General features: G+C 40.7%; 2 protein-coding genes across 2 annotated transcripts; both read right to left on the reverse strand.

Moving 5' to 3' along the window:
• Nucleotides 1–1,402: 1,402 nt before the first annotated feature.
• LOC124637563 lies at nt 1,403–10,070 on the reverse strand. The gene is made up of 7 exons (XM_047174130.1): nt 9,932–10,070; nt 3,615–3,703; nt 3,067–3,247; nt 2,600–2,730; nt 2,161–2,224; nt 1,957–2,074; nt 1,403–1,733 (listed from the first exon to the last, which is right to left on the reverse strand). Exons 2-7 carry the CDS (start codon nt 3,700–3,702, stop codon nt 1,530–1,532), a joined length of 786 nt encoding a protein of 261 aa, XP_047030086.1. The 5' UTR covers nt 3,703; nt 9,932–10,070; the 3' UTR covers nt 1,403–1,529.
• A 2,510-nt stretch (nt 10,071–12,580) lies between these two features.
• LOC124637572 lies at nt 12,581–17,152 on the reverse strand. Its single transcript, XM_047174142.1, has 6 exons — nt 16,954–17,152; nt 14,024–14,195; nt 13,600–13,730; nt 13,368–13,431; nt 13,047–13,164; nt 12,581–12,830 (listed from the first exon to the last, which is right to left on the reverse strand). Exons 1-6 carry the CDS (start codon nt 17,018–17,020, stop codon nt 12,609–12,611), a joined length of 774 nt encoding a protein of 257 aa, XP_047030098.1. The 5' UTR covers nt 17,021–17,152; the 3' UTR covers nt 12,581–12,608.
• Nucleotides 17,153–20,285: the final 3,133 nt, after the last annotated feature.

Consider the following 20,285-nt stretch of genomic DNA (forward strand, 5'->3'; position numbering starts at 1 on the left):
ATGGTTAAGTGATTTCCGTTTTACAGCGTTTTCACACTAACGGATTTTTGTGCGAGTTGTAAAACCGAGCGCGCAGGGGGAGGACACTCCGTACATTTTGACAGCTAAGTAAACGAAGAGTCGCCACCTTTTATTTGGCCCGGAAACTATTTACTATCTAAAAGATACCTTAAATTACCAACAGATGGCACTACACTATAATCGATTTTGTTTGTTAATATCAAATTATTTATGCAATATTAATTAGAGAAAAGTATGAGGAAAATATTAGACACTTTAAAAAAAGATATAATAGGCGAATAAATTAAATACGGTTTAAAAAAGCACAAATATCAAATTTCATCTAAAAAGACCTGGTGTCAGTATTCCAAGTAACTTAACAAAACCGATCATAATAATATCAATATGGCGGTTTTTTGCATTCCGCATACACGCGTAAATAAAAAGTAATATATAATAATTATTTGTTTTCCTTCGACCTTTTACTATATTAACGATGACATTTTCTATTAGGGTAAGTAGCACCATGTAACTATAACGATAACCAATGTTAGTTATATGGTGCTACTTACCCTAATAGAAAATGTTATGAATATGATGCATAATTATAATATTTTTATAGCTATAGCTATGTAGGTAGTTCGGGGCCAATTTAGAGAAAGATGGCGCATTGTCAAATTGGGTTGCAAGAATAACACGTGAGTGGGCTCTCTTTTCCCTATATATTACTTTACTCTTTGCGAGCGCGTGACACCGTGATCCGTACAACTTTGTTGTTATAATACCTATACCTACTTCTTTTTTTTTTTTTTTTTTGTTTATATGATGTGACCTCATACGGTAACATCATAAAAAAATACAATCTAGCTTTAATGCTAATAAGTAATTCAATTCTGTCTTAATTTGCTAGGAAAGTATATAGCTATACCTACTTCTAATGTATTTGTTTTTTGAATATATATTTTTTCTGTGTCTCCGTTAAAAGAAAAGGTCTCGGGTTCGATTCCCCATGTCGGGCCGAGATCGCTTTGTGGGTTTTAGAAGACTCACAAAGCAGCCGGATCCTGGCAGTTGGCGATTGATACACCCGTGCATCGGATCGAGAGCACGTAAATGTCGATCCTGCGCCTGATCTCTTTGCGGTCGTGTCGGATTGCCGTCCCATCGGGTTATGAGAGTGAAGGAATAGTCAGTGCACTACAATATGTCCTGCGCAGTTGGCTAATTTCCTTACATGAGAATAGCCGCCGTAGCCATTAATCTAGCTAGGAGGACATCATCATCATCAACTACGAAGACCATGTGTGAACCGCACTGAGTGTTGCCCTGCTCCTCTTCCATTAATTCTCTGCCTAAACTTATTGGATTATGTTAAATTGGTTAAGGGTTAATAAAATTCAAATAACGTACAATATTTTAATATCTTCGTAACGTCATAGTTCGGTTCAGTCATGTCTCACTTGTACACATGGTAAGTGATAAGCACATTGTCATACAGGTACATTATATCAAAATATAGTCTTTGTAACTCAAGCGCGGGGTAGCAGGACGGCGATGTAAGACCAGGTGTTCAACTGATCGAGGACGGGGTTGAGTCCAGCTACAACGAGCTGTGAAGCGACCAAGGAGATGGCGCCCTGGAACCTGTTCACGTAGTCTATGATCACCTCTTCAACCATGGAGTTCACGATGCCGTCGATGTCGCCACCGCCGATAACTCCCGTTAGTTGACACTGTAAGAACGTTAACATTATCACCGTGAATATACTTATACGATTATACCTACTTGTAAGTATGTACTTTTTTAGATATTTTAATCTCTCAACTATTATATTCGCCCCACTATTGAGAATCTCGTCTCGAATAGCTCGTCTAAGCTAAACTGACGCGTCCCAACACCGCATTTACGGAGCACGGCGCACTGTAAAATAGTTAGGTACGGATAGGTAACCTTACCTTGAAATGAGGAAGGACAAAGGTTGCATCTTCTACTCTGTCGATGAGAACGGATTTTTCATCGTCTGATTGTTTAAGGAACAATTTAGCTTGGAACCTGAATCCTTCTACTTCGAATCTGAAATCAATACAAAAGTTTATGAGCATGGTATCTGCTATATCTACCCACAGATATAAAAAGTACGTTCGGGTAAAAATACTTACTTCGCACTTCCTTTTCCGTACAGCGGGATGGCAGTGAAGAAATCACCGATCAGGTCGTATTCCTCTGAAAAAGTAAATAAATAAAGTAGTAAGTAGATTTCAATAAATAGATTAAAAGTACATACAAACGCGGTAAACGTGCAAGTGCTTAGTTGACTAAAATATGAGATTTCCCCGAATAAAATTGTCATACAATGAAAATGTAGATGAATCGTAGATAATACGATAATAGGCAGGTAATTGATTCACCGATACCTCATCATCAATCCATCAAATACTTAATCTAATAATGTAGTGATTATATTATTATTCTTATCAGCTGCTTTTTCCCCTAATTCAATCTAACTAAATTAAAAGGAGGAAAGGGGCAATGAGTACCTAACGGCGTTTGTCCACTACCTACCTGTTTATGTTTAACCAGTGTGTAATGAGTGCTTACCCGCAGAAATGTCAAGTTTTGGCACAGAGATGTCCAAGTCGAAGGTAAGGTCGTGCAGGTTGAGGTTGCTCCTGTGCACCACAAAGCCACCGATACCAGTCACGAATATCTTCTGCAGCTCCAAGTCCAAGCTGTAAAGCAAAAGCTATGTTAATAAGGTATCCGAAATTCGAAATCAGTAGGTAGTAGTATATAGGCACCTGGGTATGCCAGTACCGACTTTAAATACTCCAATAGTTTAAAATAGCTATGTGATTATGTGACTAAGCTTTCTCTGCCAGGGAGCGACGGAGGTACACAGTCCTGAGCATGGCCTAAAATTATTATTTCAGGGCTATTTGTCAGTATTTGTATAGAAATGGGACAATGAAATGTTTTTGCTAGTCCATTATAAGATACCTTATGGCTGTAGGTCCTATGATACTACACTATTGATTACAAAAATACTGATCCTTCTAGTGACTTACTTAATAAGACCAGCTGGGATGTAGAGATGGAGATGTTCCAAGTCCAGGGGGTCCAAGGGCGGGATGCCGAAGATGGATGAGCCATTGTTGATGACGCGGCGGATGTAGGCGATCAGTTGGCGGATCAGCGCGTTCACGAGGAGGTTACGGCTTTCAGGTGATTCGGCCAACGCTTCAGCGTCTGAGGGAACACAACATTGTAGCCAAACAAACGTACCTACATTTTCAATTAGGTACTTTAACAGATTGCGCAAATTACTCGGGTTGTAAAATATGCTGATTGATTGATGATTCTAAATAGACCTCGCTAAACAAATAGCTAGCTTAAGGACCTTGTCATATCAATTTCCATTTACCTCATGAATGGTAACATTGGTAACATTAATCAAAACGCTGCGTAGGTAAGCAATCGTGATGTCGACGTTACACTTCTATTCAAAACCATCACGTATTCATTAATATGACACATATACAAACATATGTTTTTTGTTTAAAATCTTCGGAAAAAACTATGGAAAAAAGTGTAAAGTTAGATCAAAGTTACTTACTGACTTCAAACGGAGTTGGTTTTTCAGCGTTAGGTGCAGCGGCCGCTAGGGCACACAGGCCCAGCATCAACACCAATGTAATTTTCATTCTGAAACGGAAAATCATCCTTCGTATTTCATGGCGTAAATAATGATGGACAATATCATTTTGTGTTATTATGTATTTGCATTGCAGATTGTATCATTGGCCATATTATAAACATGTTATGTGGTTGGTTGGTTAAGTTCCTTAAGGCAATGAGGTTTTAATAGTTTTTAATTCGAAGTAAATTACAAGGATGTGGTTTTTGGTAATTAACCCCGCTTGTATCAGAGTTTAGCAACATTAAATTAGCACATTATAACAACAAACACATTGTTGGTTATAGAAAGTTTATTGTAATTCGAATACAGACATGGTAATTAGTTACATAGGTAGTTCACAAACACACGTCGTACTTAACTACATAGCCACGGTCGCGAGAGTTAACACATCGTGCGAAATACATGGCGTCGTGCGCCGGACTGGCGACTCAGCGAGCGTCCCCGCTCGTGAGAGTAGGCCCTCGCTCCCCGCACCCCTCTGCCGGCCGGCCACGTATTGGTCGGCTCGATGATCACGCGATGGCCTTATATGGCCATGGACTCGACCACGAAAGTAGGCGCGCGTTACACACTCCCCCTTTAGACCAGGGAGGGTCCCCCGACTGGTCGAACAACAGTAACGCGAGGCTCTAAGTTACATCACAAGGTAAGTAACATTATAAGTTAAACATTGCAAGGTAAGCAAGCCTATATAGCCTATAAGGTAAATAACAATACAGTAGACTTAAAAGGTAAACAATACAAGATATGTAAACTTGAAAGGTAACCAATACAAGGTAGGTAAACTTATAAGGTAAACAACCCAAGGTAAGTAAACTTATAAGAAAAACAACACAAGGTAAGTAAACTTATAAGGAAAACAACACAAGGTAAGTAAACTTATAAGGAAAACAACACAAGGTATGTAAACTTATAAGGAAAAACAACACAAGGTAAGTAACAACTCAGCTGAACAACCACCTAAGGTAAGTAATATAGTTAGGTAACACCCTTCCGCGGTCTACCCCTACCACGCTTAGGCACCATCGGCTCAGGACACTCACCTTCCCTCGCATGATATGGGCGTAAGTCAGACACATGGTACTTACCAAAAACTTCCCCCGTCTTACTATGAGCTAGGAGGTAAGTGGTAGGACTCACCTTTTTAGATATAACGTAGGGTCCGTCCTGTTTCGGAGTGAACTTGGACGTGATACCCTTAGCAGTGCTGCTGAGGACATGAGTCTTCATCAACACCAAGTCACCCTCAAGAAACTTTACAGGCGAAGACCGAGTTTTATCAGCGTATGCTTTACGTACATCCTGATGACGTTCGAGGTTCTCCTTGGCTGTCGAGATGGTATCCGCGAGTTTCCGCAGGTAAGGTGTGATTTGTGGTACAAAGTTTTCAGTTTCGACCACAGTTCTCAGGTCAGCTTGAACTGTCAGAGGAGACCGCAGCTCACGACCGAAGGTAAGATAAGCAGGGGTGTGCTCGGTAGACCGGGTAACGGAACTATTAAAAGCAAACCGTACAAAAGGTAATACCTCGGGCCAATTCTGGTGACGACCTTCCACCAAGATGGCGAGCTGAGCCTTGAGGTCTCGGTTCTTCCTCTCAACTGGATTAGCTTCAGGGTGGTAGAGAGGCACAAGGCTTTGCTTTATACCTAAGACAAACATAGCCTTCTGCATAACATCTGCTACGAACTGCACTCCGTTGTCTGAGATAATACGCCTAGGAAGACCAAACCTCATAAAGACTTCATTAACCAAAGTTTTGGCACATGTCTCCGCTGTAGCTTCAGTAAGAGCGAAAACCTCCACCCATTTACTAGTGGTATCCTCCACTATCAGGATCCATCTCTCACCTTGAGGACCTTTAGGCAACGGACCGAAGAGGTCGGTTGCAACAGTTTCAAACCTCTGAGCTGGAACTGGAGTTTGTAGCAGACCAGCAGGCTTGACATTCGACGGCTTGAATCGTTGACATTCGACACACGTCTTCAAATAGTCAGTAACAAACCTTCTCATCCCGGGGAAATAGAACCTTTGCGAGATACGATGTAAAGTCCTATCAATTCCACCATGAGCGGCGGTGGGCGAGTCATGGCACTCGAACATGACTGTGCTCCGCAGGCTCTCCGGGACAACGAGCTGAGGCTCCTCCGAATCAGTATCCGGGACGTACCGATACAAAACACCTTGTTTCAATAGGTAACCTCGCTCGGACCAACGAGTAACAGAAAGGTCATCCTTACCTTCCAAGTCCAGGATGATCTTGGCGACTTCAGCATCTGCTAACTGCGCCTCCCGAGTTGAGGTGGCATCCCAGCGTGGAACATCCACGACAACTGGGCAGATGTCACACTCAGATGCAGAACCATCTTCCAACACAGGGCGGCTAAGCGTGTCGGCAATAACATTAACTTTACCTGGTGCATACTCGACACGTAGATCAAAAGCTTGTAGCTTCATGGCCCAGCGAACTAACCTTCCACTAGGTGACTTGAGAGAAAAGAGCCACTTCAGGGGTTGGTGATCAGACATCACGTGGACCTGATGACCATCAATGTAACCGCGGAACCGTTCCACAGCCCAGACAACGGCGAGAGCCTCTCTCTCCGTAGTAGAATAATTCTGCTCGGCTGGCGTGAGCAGACGGCTGGCATACTCGATCGGATGTTCTTGATGCGGTGACTCCCCCTGGAGTAAGGCAGCGCCTAAGGCATAATTACTGGCATCGGTTCGCAATATGAATGGCCTCGTGTAGTCAGCTTGCACTAGTATAGGTGCCGTAGTTAACAACTTCTTAAGAGTATCAAAAGCCTTACCTTGCTCTAGACTCCATTGCCACGCCTGTGATTTCTTAGTGAGGCGGGTTAGCGGCTCGGCCACCTTCGCAAACTCTGGTATGAACTTACGGAACCAGGAGCATGTTTGAAGGAAGGTGCGCAGCTGTTGGAGGCAGGTAGGTTCCCTCATACTAAGTACAGCATGTACTTTGTCTTCATCCGGTGATATACCTTCCTGGGAGATCACGTGACCTAAGTACTTAACCTTTTCTCTGGCGAATACACACTTGTCTCGATTCGCACGGAGCTTAAACACTCGGAGACGGTCAAATACTGCACGGAGATCTGAAAGGTGACGAGTATAGGACTCTGATATCACTAGGATGTCATCTAAATATGTCAGTACGGTGACGTCATTAAGCGACGACCCCGCACGGAACCGGTCAATAAGCCTCTGGAACGTAGCCGGTGCATTCTTGAGTCCAAAGGGCATACGTAAGAATCGGTACGTACCAAACGGCGTGACAAACGCGGTTTTATCCTTATCCTTGACCTTGCATTGCCAATAGCCACTCCGAAGGTCACAGGTGCTCATCACACAACCTCTCTTAGTGGACTGCAGCAGCTCATCAATACGCGGCATAGGATACGCGTCTGTCTTAGTGACAGCGTTGAGTCTCCTGTAATCTACACAAAACCTATACCCACCGTTAGACTTCGGTACCAAAACAGTAGGTGCGGACCAGGCAGACTCGCACTCCTCGATGACACCTTCTGCGAGCATCTTGTCCAGTTCTATTCGCAAGACCTCCTTCCTCGCCGGCGTGACCCTGTATGGAGGCACGGCGATAGGAGGATGGTCACCGGTGTCGATGTGATGCTCGGCAAATGGCGTTGGTTCCCCCACCTGATCAAAAATATCAGAATACTCACCCAATAAATTTTCAAGGTCAGAACGCTGATCCAAGGTCAATAATGTGCCCTCGTCCTCCCGCAGCAGGTTGACCGAAGCACATTCCACCGCCTCGCGTGAACTCTCTGTGAGCAGGGGGTGAATGACCTGAGGCCGATCAGCTGTGAACCACGTCATATTACTAAAATTTAAAACAATCTTAGACTGCCTAATAAAATCTATTCCCAAAAGGGTTTCGTTATTACATGCATCGGGGAACACAATAAATTCAATAGGTATACACAGTGACATACATTTTACATTCACACATGTAAACAAAACGGTACTATTTCTAATAGTACCATCAGCCAGTTTCACCGACATGGTTTTTGAAACAAATGTATTACCCAATCGTAAAAGTAAGGCATACAGGGTCGAACCCGCGATACTACGTCGGGCGGCGGTATCAATAAGCGCTGAGCCACTGTGCCCTAGAATCTCAATATTTAAAATCGGTCGGCCTTGGCTGATAATAATATTATTCTTACTCTCACAGCTTACATTACACTCACTGAGTACCGTGTTAAGTGAGTAGAAAACATTTTGTTGTGGTTGTGAAACTGAGTTATTAACATCAACATTACAAGTCGAAACATTTTTACACGACGGACAATTTGATCTAACAAACCCTTTCTCGCCACAACCATAACAGAATAAGTCTTTAGAGTCTCTTTTTGGGCAAGACTCACGCGTATGACCACGACACTTACAATACACGCAAAACGACTTTTTGTTTACACTATCACTCGCGGCACTAACACTCGGCGAAGTATTACGCTGGAGCTGCGACGACGACGGCTGTGCCCCCGCACCGCTGGACAGCGCTGGCGGCTTCGACGCGCCCTTCCCCGCCGAATACGGCGTCTGCATCGGAGCGGCCGCGTGCTGAGCCCGCAAGCCGGCCGCGCTGGGTCGTGCTGGCGCTGCTCGTGCGAGCTGTGACTGCGTGTTATTGTTACTCGAACTTGACGACGTTGTCATCTCTTTTTCGGAGAGCGAATCTTCGACGGCTCTCGACTTTTCGATTAATTGATCGATGTCCTCAATAGACTCGCGCGTTACGCGTTTACGAATGCGTTTGTTTAACAAACCGTAAACTATGTCGAGCTTGATTCGTTCGTCTAGACTGTAAGGTAACCTGCTCATATGTGCGCGGAGACGACCGACGAACACCTCCGTCCGTTCTTCACTTTGTTCCGCGGCGAACATATCCCGGAATACCTTATGTGGCGGACGAGGAACACCAAACATCGCCCGCAGCTTGGCAAGGGCGTCATCCCACGACGTAAGCGATGCCTTGACGCCGCGGAACCACACAGCTGCCTCGCCATGTAGAAGCATCGGGAGACCACGGAGTGCCAGGTCATCGGGGACAGATGCACACTCTTTGTAGATTTCCACGGAGTCGATAAACGCTTCTACGACTTCTGGATCTCTGCTATGCCCGTCGAAGCGTGCCGTACACTTGGACATGTTGCCGGTCTTGCATGTCGACGAGGGCGTCGGTGAGGGTCGCGCTGATCCTATCGCGTGCGATGCCATGAGGGATTCGACGAGCTGCCGGTTCGCTTCCGCCTGAGATTTCGCGAAGGCGGTAAGGAACGAGGCCAACTGGTCCCCAGACATGAGCGTTGGCGACGGTCTCGGTGCTTCTTCATCCGAGCTGGATTGCGCGTCCTCCACATTAGCGTCGGTACGTACTTTGCGTGGCGGCATTTTCAGCGACGCAGGTATAAACGCGAACACTAATGTCCTAAGTCGATCGGCAAAGAACCGGTTTAAACTGGCTAGCGGATTCACGGCCACTAGTTGGAAGCGCCACTTATAACAACAAACACATTGTTGGTTATAGAAAGTTTATTGTAATTCGAATACAGACATGGTAATTAGTTACATAGGTAGTTCACAAACACACGTCGTACTTAACTACATAGCCACGGTCGCGAGAGTTAACACATCGTGCGAAATACATGGCGTCGTGCGCCGGACTGGCGACTCAGCGAGCGTCCCCGCTCGTGAGAGTAGGCCCTCGCTCCCCGCACCCCTCTGCCGGCCGGCCACGTATTGGTCGGCTCGATGATCACGCGATGGCCTTATATGGCCATGGACTCGACCACGAAAGTAGGCGCGCGTTACAACATCCTTTTTTATCTACGGATTTTGGTATATTTATCATTAATGACTCTAATTTTAAGTGCGCGTTGATCTAATCTCTGCTCATACCACAATGCAAAGGTTTTTGTTCAGCAGAATATTTTTAAACCTACACAATAAAGCAAATAATTTGAGATGGAAAGAAAAATCCCTGGTAAATCTTTGGTTTCTCGGCCGTAAGTAATTTAAAGAATTACTATGCACGTAGGTAGTTCTACCAATTAATTAATCAATTTGAACAATTTAATTACAAATAAATAAAGATATGGAAACAAAAGTTGTATGGTACCTATTGTTAACGTATTTTTATTCTTACAAATAATTAAAAAGCATTTAAATAATTCCGTACTTACCTTGTAGTTTTCTCGGGTCACAAATTGCTACTGTTATTTTTTTCACGGGCACCTGGTAAAGGGTTGTTAATCTTCAAGATCAACACTGATTTGTCGCATCAATCACTAATATCTGCTAATAAATGCGATGATAATATTAATCAGTGTCGCATTATAATAACAATATCTCTATTTACGTCTGTAGTAGGTAGCTACGATTTAATTGTTTTTCGTGCTAATATTAGGTACTCACGTATCAAAAGATACGTTATTGTTAAAAATGATCATTATCGAACACCCATAGCAGGGGCGTAGCTACCGCCGTATCTGCCGTATCAATTATACGGGGCCCCCGGGCCACGGGGGCCCCAAAAGTGTGTAAAGACAAAAAATAAAAACTTCCTAATTTATTTTATTTTACAAATATCAAAATTCTGAATAGCAATTCTTTTTTTTTCCCGCCTTAAGCGTGCGTTCAAAAGTTAACAACACTCTACATCGTTATGGTGGGCTGCGGGACTTCCCCGTTTTACTTACTTCATCTTCAACTCAGCGGGGAATCCTTCATCGATATCGCGATTTACGTGTACGTTGTTGTACTTTACACTGGATATTAAACCACGGAGTTAGTAGCAGCATAAGGGGGGGGAGAGGGCGGTCCGCCACTGGTACCACGTCTCGGGGGGTGCCATCTCGGTCGACACATATCTGCACGACCAGGATGGCACGGGCAGAAGGGACAAGTCACTGAGGGTGCCATTCTAATCTGCAAAGCCTAGGTTCACTACCAGTCACTGCATGCTATTCAAAGAAGACGGATCGCAATCCATACAAAATTGCCCCACGTCCTATAACAATGTGACGAATCTCAAAAAAAAGATAAAAATGTTAAAAATAATATGGCATACTCTCTAATTTCTTTTTTTCACACCTTCATATGAAAAAAATGCTTTAAAGATTGTTTAGGCGCTGTTACGAAAACATCGTTCATGGGACTATTTATGGAATATTTTATTAAATTATTTTTTTCTCAAAACTTAAAAATTTTACACTGATTTTTAGGGTATAGTTAGAGAGCTGATATTTTCACAGATGATGTATTTCTGTTGCCGCTATAACAACAAATACTGAAAACTAGAATTAAATAAATATTTTGGGGGGCTCCCATACAACAAGCATGATTTTTTTGTCCGTTTTATAAATAATGGTACCTACGGAACCCTTCATGCGCGAGTCCGACTCGCACTTGGCCGGTTTTTATAAAACATGTTTGGGTTTTTTATATCCCAAATTTCAAAAATAGCTCTTTATAAGTTTGCAATGACCCGTTTCCGGTTTCTTTACGTTAAATTAAACCTAGCAAAAACCACCACGAATGATTTCTACACGATTTTTAAGTACTTTTATTTACAATTTTAATCCATGATTATTGGGTGCTCAATAGTTAGTCCGCCGCGGGTGCCACCCGATGCTACGCCGCCACCGCACGGAGTGCAGTGCACTGTTTATTTACGCGCTTTATATAAATGTGCATTAAATGAGTGAAAGGAAAATAGATTATCCCAGCGGCGCTGAGAAAAGAAAAAGTTAACAGAAAAGGGAAGAGGTTATAAAAAAAGTGCCATATAAGGGCCTCCAAACAATTTTTTATACGGGGCCCCGACAAGGCAAGCTACGCCACTGACCCATAGGACTTATTATCGTGTTAGAGCCGATAATTACATTATATTATCAAGGTAACGACGTCGATTGAGGAAGTTATCTCATCAGATTTACATACTTAAATGCTTAAAAAACAAAAGAGAGATTACTAAATGTACTCATGGAACAAACAATAAAGGTACGTTTTGGAAGCGAGCAGGCGATTGCAGCTGCATATGCCGAGTTGACACATGAAATCGTTTTGGATCGAAGAGGCAGCATCACGTGGGACTGCACGACATCGACCAATGTCATGCAGTCGCTACACGTGCGGTCGGCAGTTGCAGTCGGTGTTCGCTTCTAAAACGTATCTTAAGTACATACTTCTATTTTTGACAATGTGCATATGATAATGGTTTGGATATGAAATCGTACATAACACAAACAAAAACGTACTTATGACGGATATGCACCTATTCGACATAAGTACGTTGAACTTTCATAAATGTTCCAAAATTGCAACAATGGTAAAGTGGTCACTGGCTATAAACACACTCAGTGTTTGCTCATTATCATAATTATCATCTAAGATAAGTGAGGTATGCGCGTGTAAAATATTATAAATTGGTGCCTTCTAACTCACATGGTCTCATAATAAATCATGTAGGTAGATACTATAGTTACCTATATTTGTTTGATTTTTTTGTACATTATTATTGTTGCTTTATCTAAATTCTAACCAAACCAAAAGAAATCGAAAAAGTTTTAAATCAATGGAACGATTACATTTTCTTCTCACTTCTTCATAGGCCCGTCGTAGCCTCGTAGCACGTGCTACGCTTTAATTACTTCAAATAAACAATTTCTTGAAAATTTATATACCTAAATATCGTATCGTACTTTCTAGTAACAATATTAAATAAATACGCTGTAATCAACATAATTCAATCAAATACATACAATCAACAAAGACCGATGCTTGTTTTTTATTAAAAAAAAAGGTACCTAAGGTAAAAAGAAAACAATGCGTACAGTATAAAAGGCCATATTATTGTAATTAATTATTATCGTTGCCACCGTTATCCTGGTTATCAGACAGCAAAACAGCAATAATGTTCCAGTTGTCAAACTTGTCTAGCGTTGGGTTCAGGTAGCCCACAATCTTGTCTATGTAGGCTGTGGCTATGTACTTGTTGAAGCGCGTCAGGTAGTCGGCCAGGAGTTCCTCAACCATAGAGCTGATGAGGCCGTCTATGTTGTTGTCAAACTGGGTGCGTGACTGTGACAGAGGTTGGACACGTGATTAAATACTCTTTAATTCAAAGTTAAAGAAAATGCTTCAACTAAAATAAATCAATCGGCTATTTAAGACCTTTCAAATTACCACACACATCATCATCATCTCAGCCATAGGACGTCCACTGCTGAACATAGGTTTCCCTCTTTGATAAAACACATATTTCTTGTAAAATTGCATTGGATCATGAGTACTTACCACAATCCGTTCGATGCTGAATTCAGGCTCTTCAATTTTGTCCAAAAGTATGGATTTACTATCATCCGACTGCTTCAGATATATTTTGCCCCACAGCGATGTATTGTGTATTTCAATACTACAAAATAAGGTAAATGTTACAATTACAGTTTTCAGTTTCAGTTACATATTGTAATTTCGAAAAACGTCATAAAAATGGACTGCAAAATGCGATTAAGACTAGCTTGTTAGCCTTTTAGTTAATTCACCGTTTGTGTGTGACCATAGCATAATTATAGGTACCTACATGTTGTTAGCAAACGACTCAGTGCAACTACTTACTCAGCTATTCCTTGTCCTTTTATAGGTATTGCTTCATAGACATTACCATTCAACTCATAATATTCTGTAAAAAAAGAAATATATTGTGTACCCAAATACACATAGATAAGCATAAAAATAAATCCGGCGTCACGCCGGCCATGGATGGTTTCCGACGTATGCCATTATCATATCTTGGTACCTACGTATATCAAAATAGATTAATTACCTACTTATTTCATACGTTTCTAACCTGAATTAAACTTCAATACTGGAATGTCGATGTGTACGGCTATGGAGACGTCATTTTTGGAAAAGTCGAAATGCTGAAGTTTGAAGTTTCCCAATCCTGTTGCTTTTGCTTTCGTTATATTCACGTTGGCACTAAAACAAATTGATAATAATCTTCGTCAACCTTTCTAATTTTCTCACTGCAGGGCTCGGAACAAATTTTTAAGGATAGATTCTATTTCGAACCAATATTTATTTTTCTTAGAAAGATATTCAACTAAACATGGGTGCTAGCTTGATGGAGTATTGACGAATGCCTAAATTGAATATTGAGAAGAATATGCCTAAATTGAATACTACTTACGTTCTTTTTAATTCATACCTGCCTGCACAAATAATTCAACTGAAAAAGTATAGAGGAATTTATTTAATTTCTATGTAACTACCTAAATATTTGTCCTGGTGCCAGGTCCAGTTGCTTCCACTGAAACTCATAAGGGTCCAGTACTGGTATTCCGTTATTAATGTCGCCACTTCTGATCAGGAACCTTATTTGTTCAGAAAGCTGGTGGATCACTGCTTCTGGTGTAAAGCGAAGGTTGGTAGCTGGACTGTATTCTGAAAAAAATATGAATTGGATTGTCTGGCAAAGGAAGAAGATCTTTAGGTTACGGTCATCGGTATCTGAAGATAGAATGAAGTTCAAACCCAAGAAAAGGAGATGGCCAAAAAAAACCCAGAGTCGACAGAAACTTTGTATGTATGGTTGGATTCAGTATAATGTGTAGATTACAAAAAGTATTTCATATCATCTAAAAACCATGGGGTTCTCTTTTTACAAGGTTGTTTCGATTAAGATTTTAGTATTTTCTGTTTGCCGTTTCTTTAGAAGTTGTGCGTCTAGGGTAAAAACTTTACACTCAGGTGTATGTCTGTTAGCACTATACACGAGTGAAGGTTTAGAGCTGACCTGATGATGGAGAAGAGAGACGGTCAAGGGAACTCGCCAATGGTGAATATTAACTGCCTCGTGTTTGGGCTTATATTATTCGCATTGACGAGAACTTTTGACTTATGCGAATAGTGACTAAAAATAAAAAAAAGTTAAACTTCTTTTTTTTTCTTTTAAGTTTTTTTTTATCAACCTTTGCAAGTTCAGAACAGGGGCGTAGCTACCGCCGTATCTGCCGTATCAATTATACGGGGCCCCCGGGCCACGGGGGCCCCAAAAGTGTGTAAAGACAAAAAATAAAAACTTCCTAATTTATTTTATTTTACAAATATCAAAATTCTGAATAGCAATTCTTTTTTTTTCCCGCCTTAAGCGTGCGTTCAAAAGTTAACAACACTCTACATCGTTATGGTGGGCTGCGGGACTTCCCCGTTTTACTTACTTCATCTTCAACTCAGCGGGGAATCCTTCATCGATATCGCGATTTACGTGTACGTTGTTGTACTTTACACTGGATATTAAACCACGGAGTTAGTAGCAGCATAAGGGGGGGGAGAGGGCGGTCCGCCACTGGTACCACGTCTCGGGGGGTGCCATCTCGGTCGACACATATCTGCACGACCAGGATGGCACGGGCAGAAGGGACAAGTCACTGAGGGTGCCATTCTAATCTGCAAAGCCTAGGTTCACTACCAGTCACTGCATGCTATTCAAAGAAGACGGATCGCAATCCATACAAAATTGCCCCACGTCCTATAACAATGTGACGAATCTCAAAAAAAAGATAAAAATGTTAAAAATAATATGGCATACTCTCTAATTTCTTTTTTTCACACCTTCATATGAAAAAAATGCTTTAAAGATTGTTTAGGCGCTGTTACGAAAACATCGTTCATGGGACTATTTATGGAATATTTTATTAAATTATTTTTTTCTCAAAACTTAAAAATTTTACACTGATTTTTAGGGTATAGTTAGAGAGCTGATATTTTCACAGATGATGTATTTCTGTTGCCGCTATAACAACAAATACTGAAAACTAGAATTAAATAAATATTTTGGGGGGCTCCCATACAACAAGCATGATTTTTTTGTCCGTTTTATAAATAATGGTACCTACGGAACCCTTCATGCGCGAGTCCGACTCGCACTTGGCCGGTTTTTATAAAACATGTTTGGGTTTTTTATATCCCAAATTTCAAAAATAGCTCTTTATAAGTTTGCAATGACCCGTTTCCGGTTTCTTTACGTTAAATTAAACCTAGCAAAAACCACCACGAATGATTTCTACACGATTTTTAAGTACTTTTATTTACAATTTTAATCCATGATTATTGGGTGCTCAATAGTTAGTCCGCCGCGGGTGCCACCCGATGCTACGCCGCCACCGCACGGAGTGCAGTGCACTGTTTATTTACGCGCTTTATATAAATGTGCATTAAATGAGTGAAAGGAAAATAGATTATCCCAGCGGCGCTGAGAAAAGAAAAAGTTAACAGAAAAGGGAAGAGGTTATAAAAAAAGTGCCATATAAGGGCCTCCAAACAATTTTTTATACGGGGCCCCGACAAGGCAAGCTACGCCACTGGTTCAGAAGTTTCCACATAACAGGGAAACCTCTTCAAGTAGGTAAGGTCGGTACTTAATCGTATCTGGAGTGGTTCATGGGAATAGTGCAATGGGTGGGGGTCAAACTCAAGACCTTTTAATTACCAGGCAAACTCTGCTCTGTAACTACGGAGATATTACTATTCGCATGTATAATGTTAGTATATATTGTTTTTTATGGTCCTTTATGTAAATAATCTTTAAAATCAACATAAATTCAACATAACCAATTTTTGGGAAATGTGATATATATACTTCCCTGCCGATTTCGGCTATGGTGACTGCTTTCAGTTATCATTGAGAGAAGAACTAGGATGATCAGCTCTTCTATGCGCCCTTTGATGGCTGCAGTACCCTATTTTATGTGTAAACGTGCGCGAGCATTGGCTGCACGTTAGGATACCGTCCACGTAGTTATAATGAATGGCTACTGGTGTTTTAGCCTTAAGAGCATCACGCTTCGCATCCAGTGCGGATTTCCTTTGCTCCTATACCCCATGGATTTCAGGCTTGACTTTTTGGCACCATCAAAGGTCTATCATAATGAACCCATTGGTACCCATTTCGTTGCTGTCGATTCTGGTTTTTTTTACTATGAAAATTTGGCCATCTCCTTTAAGGGAATGATAACTCGTTTCATGATTGTCTCTGAGCATTTATTAAACTAAAACTTTTTAGTGCCATGATAAGTAGGTACACACATAGGTACACACTCTCTGGTCTACTTCCGATTTTCAAATATCAATTAATTCTGACTTCATAACCGTTTAGTCGTAAACATAACGACTTCTAAAATAAAACTAGGTAAGTACATACCACTGGTTGAGCTTCTGATGTTGTTTAAAACAATTGCACACACTAGCAATGATACTTTGAATTTCATTTTCCAAGATGGTACGATAAGCGCATGAAAATAAACAATTTTGGATTTTAGAAGGGTTTTTCTACAATAATAAGACAGCTTCAGGAAGTAAAAAATATTTATAAACTTAAGTTTTTAGGTAATGTGAAACTGGACAATAGCTTCTGCTAACGTCTATTTATAGAATGTCATATCTACGAATTGAACCATTATTTAATCCTAAATATCAATGCAGTTTCGAAATCCAGATTTCTTTATCGAGGTATCAATGTTTGTTTTAGATTGTGGTAAACATTTTACGATCGAGACAGGACAGTTACGAAATAATTATTTATTATCTTAATAGGTACTTATTATCTTAATAGGTACTTACAGCTATAATATAATAGAGATGCAACTAAAGGTATGTTACCTACATTATTTAAAACGATACCAGGTCCTATCCAGAAGAAAATTGAAACTTACCTAAATTAAAATTTAATAAAGCCAAATATCACAATTTTTGCAGTTGTTACCTAAAAAAACTGATGCTGTCCTCTTAGCCGATTATCGGCTACGGCGGCTGTTTTCATGTAGGGGGGATTAGCCAACAGCGCAGGGCACAAAGCGATTTCGGCCCGACTCCGGAATCGAACCTGAGACCTCGTGCTCAGCAGCTGCACTTGCGACAGCTAGACACACTTTCTAACAGATTCTATTCTTGTCACAATCTCAGCTATTTTTATAATACTTACAGTTAGACTTGTTCAGGCACCTCAATAAATCCCAAACTGTAGAGTCAATGAACAGAGTTCAATGTCTTTCACGGTCAACATCGAACTTAATCAATGTTATTCCTCTATAAACCTTTGTTGAATCGTACATCAAACGTATGTAAACTAATTCAATTAATTTTCCCATGAGGACTAGACCATACAGTACCGCGTCCTTGACACATATAAACATAATAAAAAAAACGTTTCAAATGCATATCTGTGAGTTGATCGGCGCACCCGTCTTGGTGAGACTAGGATTTTATAGCACCATTGTAGAGAGTGACATTGCATAATGTATCTCCATAAAACTCGACCCAGACGGATTGTGTTCACTGAAAAGGCATTCTAATTTATGTGCTACATATGTGTCATTACATCTCTTTAGATCATTGACCTGGACGGTCTGTAAAATATTGAGTTTCTATAATTTACCAGCAATTTAAAGTTCGCGCACCACGCCCGTCTGCTGACCATGAGAGCACTCTATTTGTTTACATTTTTTACCGATGTTTTATTACATAACGAGTTGTAGATACTTCTATTTTCCGACTGTCTGGTGGAACTTTATTGTGTTTACAAAGTGCTAAGATAGATCCACTGAAACTGGACAGTACATTACGAGCAGGTAGAGTAAATTACGCAAATTTTTCAGCCCACTAGACTAGAAAAGCTCTTGTAATACGCATTTGCCCTTGCACCTAATGACAACAATATTATGGTAGGTACTTAATCTGAATTCTAGCACACGCTTACGAATATAGGTTTATTGCTAAACTATGTCCCATTTAATTTCTAAAATGTTAATGAGCGTGTTGATACGCTCGGTCCATCTCTTCAGCATCATTTCTTGCCGTGAAGAAAAGGTCATAGTCCCCTGTTTTCAATTTGAAATGATCGAAGACCTATCTTCTTACTTATTTAGCTACGTCTTTAATTTTTTTATAAAGTCAAAAGGATAGGACAAGATGAGAATGACGATGATGGAATATGATCCCAATTATACCTATAATAAATTATACCTATGTATCTCAAGAATTCGATTTTTCTTTTTCATAGTGTTCCTTAAATTTTACAGAGTGCTGTCAACTTGTTTCACCGGAAAATTATCTTAGTAGGTACCTACATCTGCATAAAGTCAAATTATGTCAGCCGAGAGGATAACATTTGTCACTTCCTATGAGTGATATCTATCCAGCCATTCAACCGTCTAATCGATTGCTTCATCGATAGTTACGAGCGAGATTTATAGTCCTGTATTATTTGTGTTCCGATTCGGCGCACGCGACGCCAGATGTCAAAAGCACGTCAAGGCGAACAAACAGCCGTTGACATAAGTAATTGTTGAGTTGATAGCATCATTGAACTCGTAAATCAATTAGTGGCCGACACTACTCCGTAAAATTATATTTTTATGCTCAATTTAGGTAGGTAGCTAATGATCGGTTTCTGGCTGTTGGAAATGGGTCACCAAGAAGAAGATACGTGAAAATTTAATTGAATAGCAACGGAAGGAAATGTCACTGTAATTTATGATCGTCATAAAATAGAATAGTATAAGATCAGGACATGGAGCTATTGAACTCTGCAAAGAATATAAGAAAATGAATCGCCCATATTGTTCCAACTTAGATAAAGGTAGAGGAAAAGGTGGGAAAAACGGAATACCTAATGCCGATTCGTCTCACATCACTGGCGCTTTTTCATTCAAAAACTCACTGGCTGGTCCAGTTAATAAGAAAGCATAATGCTCACGTACTATGAATACATACTCAGTCCATAAACTTTCTTCTGTCACTTGTAGTTATTTGCTGAACGAGCTTAGCTTTGCGTATGGCACGTCTAGTATGGGCGGTTAATTTGTTTCCAGTCGAATGTGTCAATGATGAATCATCTGGGCATGGAGAGCTTCGTCATTATTTTCGCAGTGGCGCCAACAATCCGTAGGCGCGTTATTTTTAATGTTTCCTTCGAGAATAAAGCAAGTAAGTACCCACATAGCAATTATCCATGAATTGAAAATCATCATGAGAATCTGTATCTATTTCAATGCTTGTGTGGTAATTTGTTTAACTCTCGCATATCCCAGGTGAAGCCGTGAGAAACACTGCGTGATTAATTGCATACGAAGTATTTAAATCTGCATTTTGTACGTTAAAATACCTTAGTTTATATCCTACGTCACTGTGTTTCCATGTGAGGTTACAATTAATCAGGTTTAACGCCTTTGTAGACAGACTCGCTGTTTCTGCCAGGTGTTGTGAAAACAATAAATTCTTTTAGTTGGTATCTGTTTCCCGTTTATGTTACTGACATGCTATTTCTGTCGAGGTCATGTGTTACCTCACCCTAAAGGTACCTACGATAATAATTAATGCTAAGGAACTAAGGAAGCTGTGTGGGTGCGTTTTTACGAATTTCGTAGCCAATAGATAAGATGCTACGCGTTTGAAAAAGTGCATGCTACGATTCAATGTAGCGTAGCATTTAGGTATGAGAAAAATTCAATTAAACAATACAAGAATATACAATAC

This window comes from Helicoverpa zea, chromosome 2 (genome assembly GCF_022581195.2).
Source record: "Helicoverpa zea isolate HzStark_Cry1AcR chromosome 2, ilHelZeax1.1, whole genome shotgun sequence".
In the NCBI taxonomy this organism is placed as follows: Eukaryota; Metazoa; Arthropoda; class Insecta; order Lepidoptera; family Noctuidae; genus Helicoverpa; species Helicoverpa zea.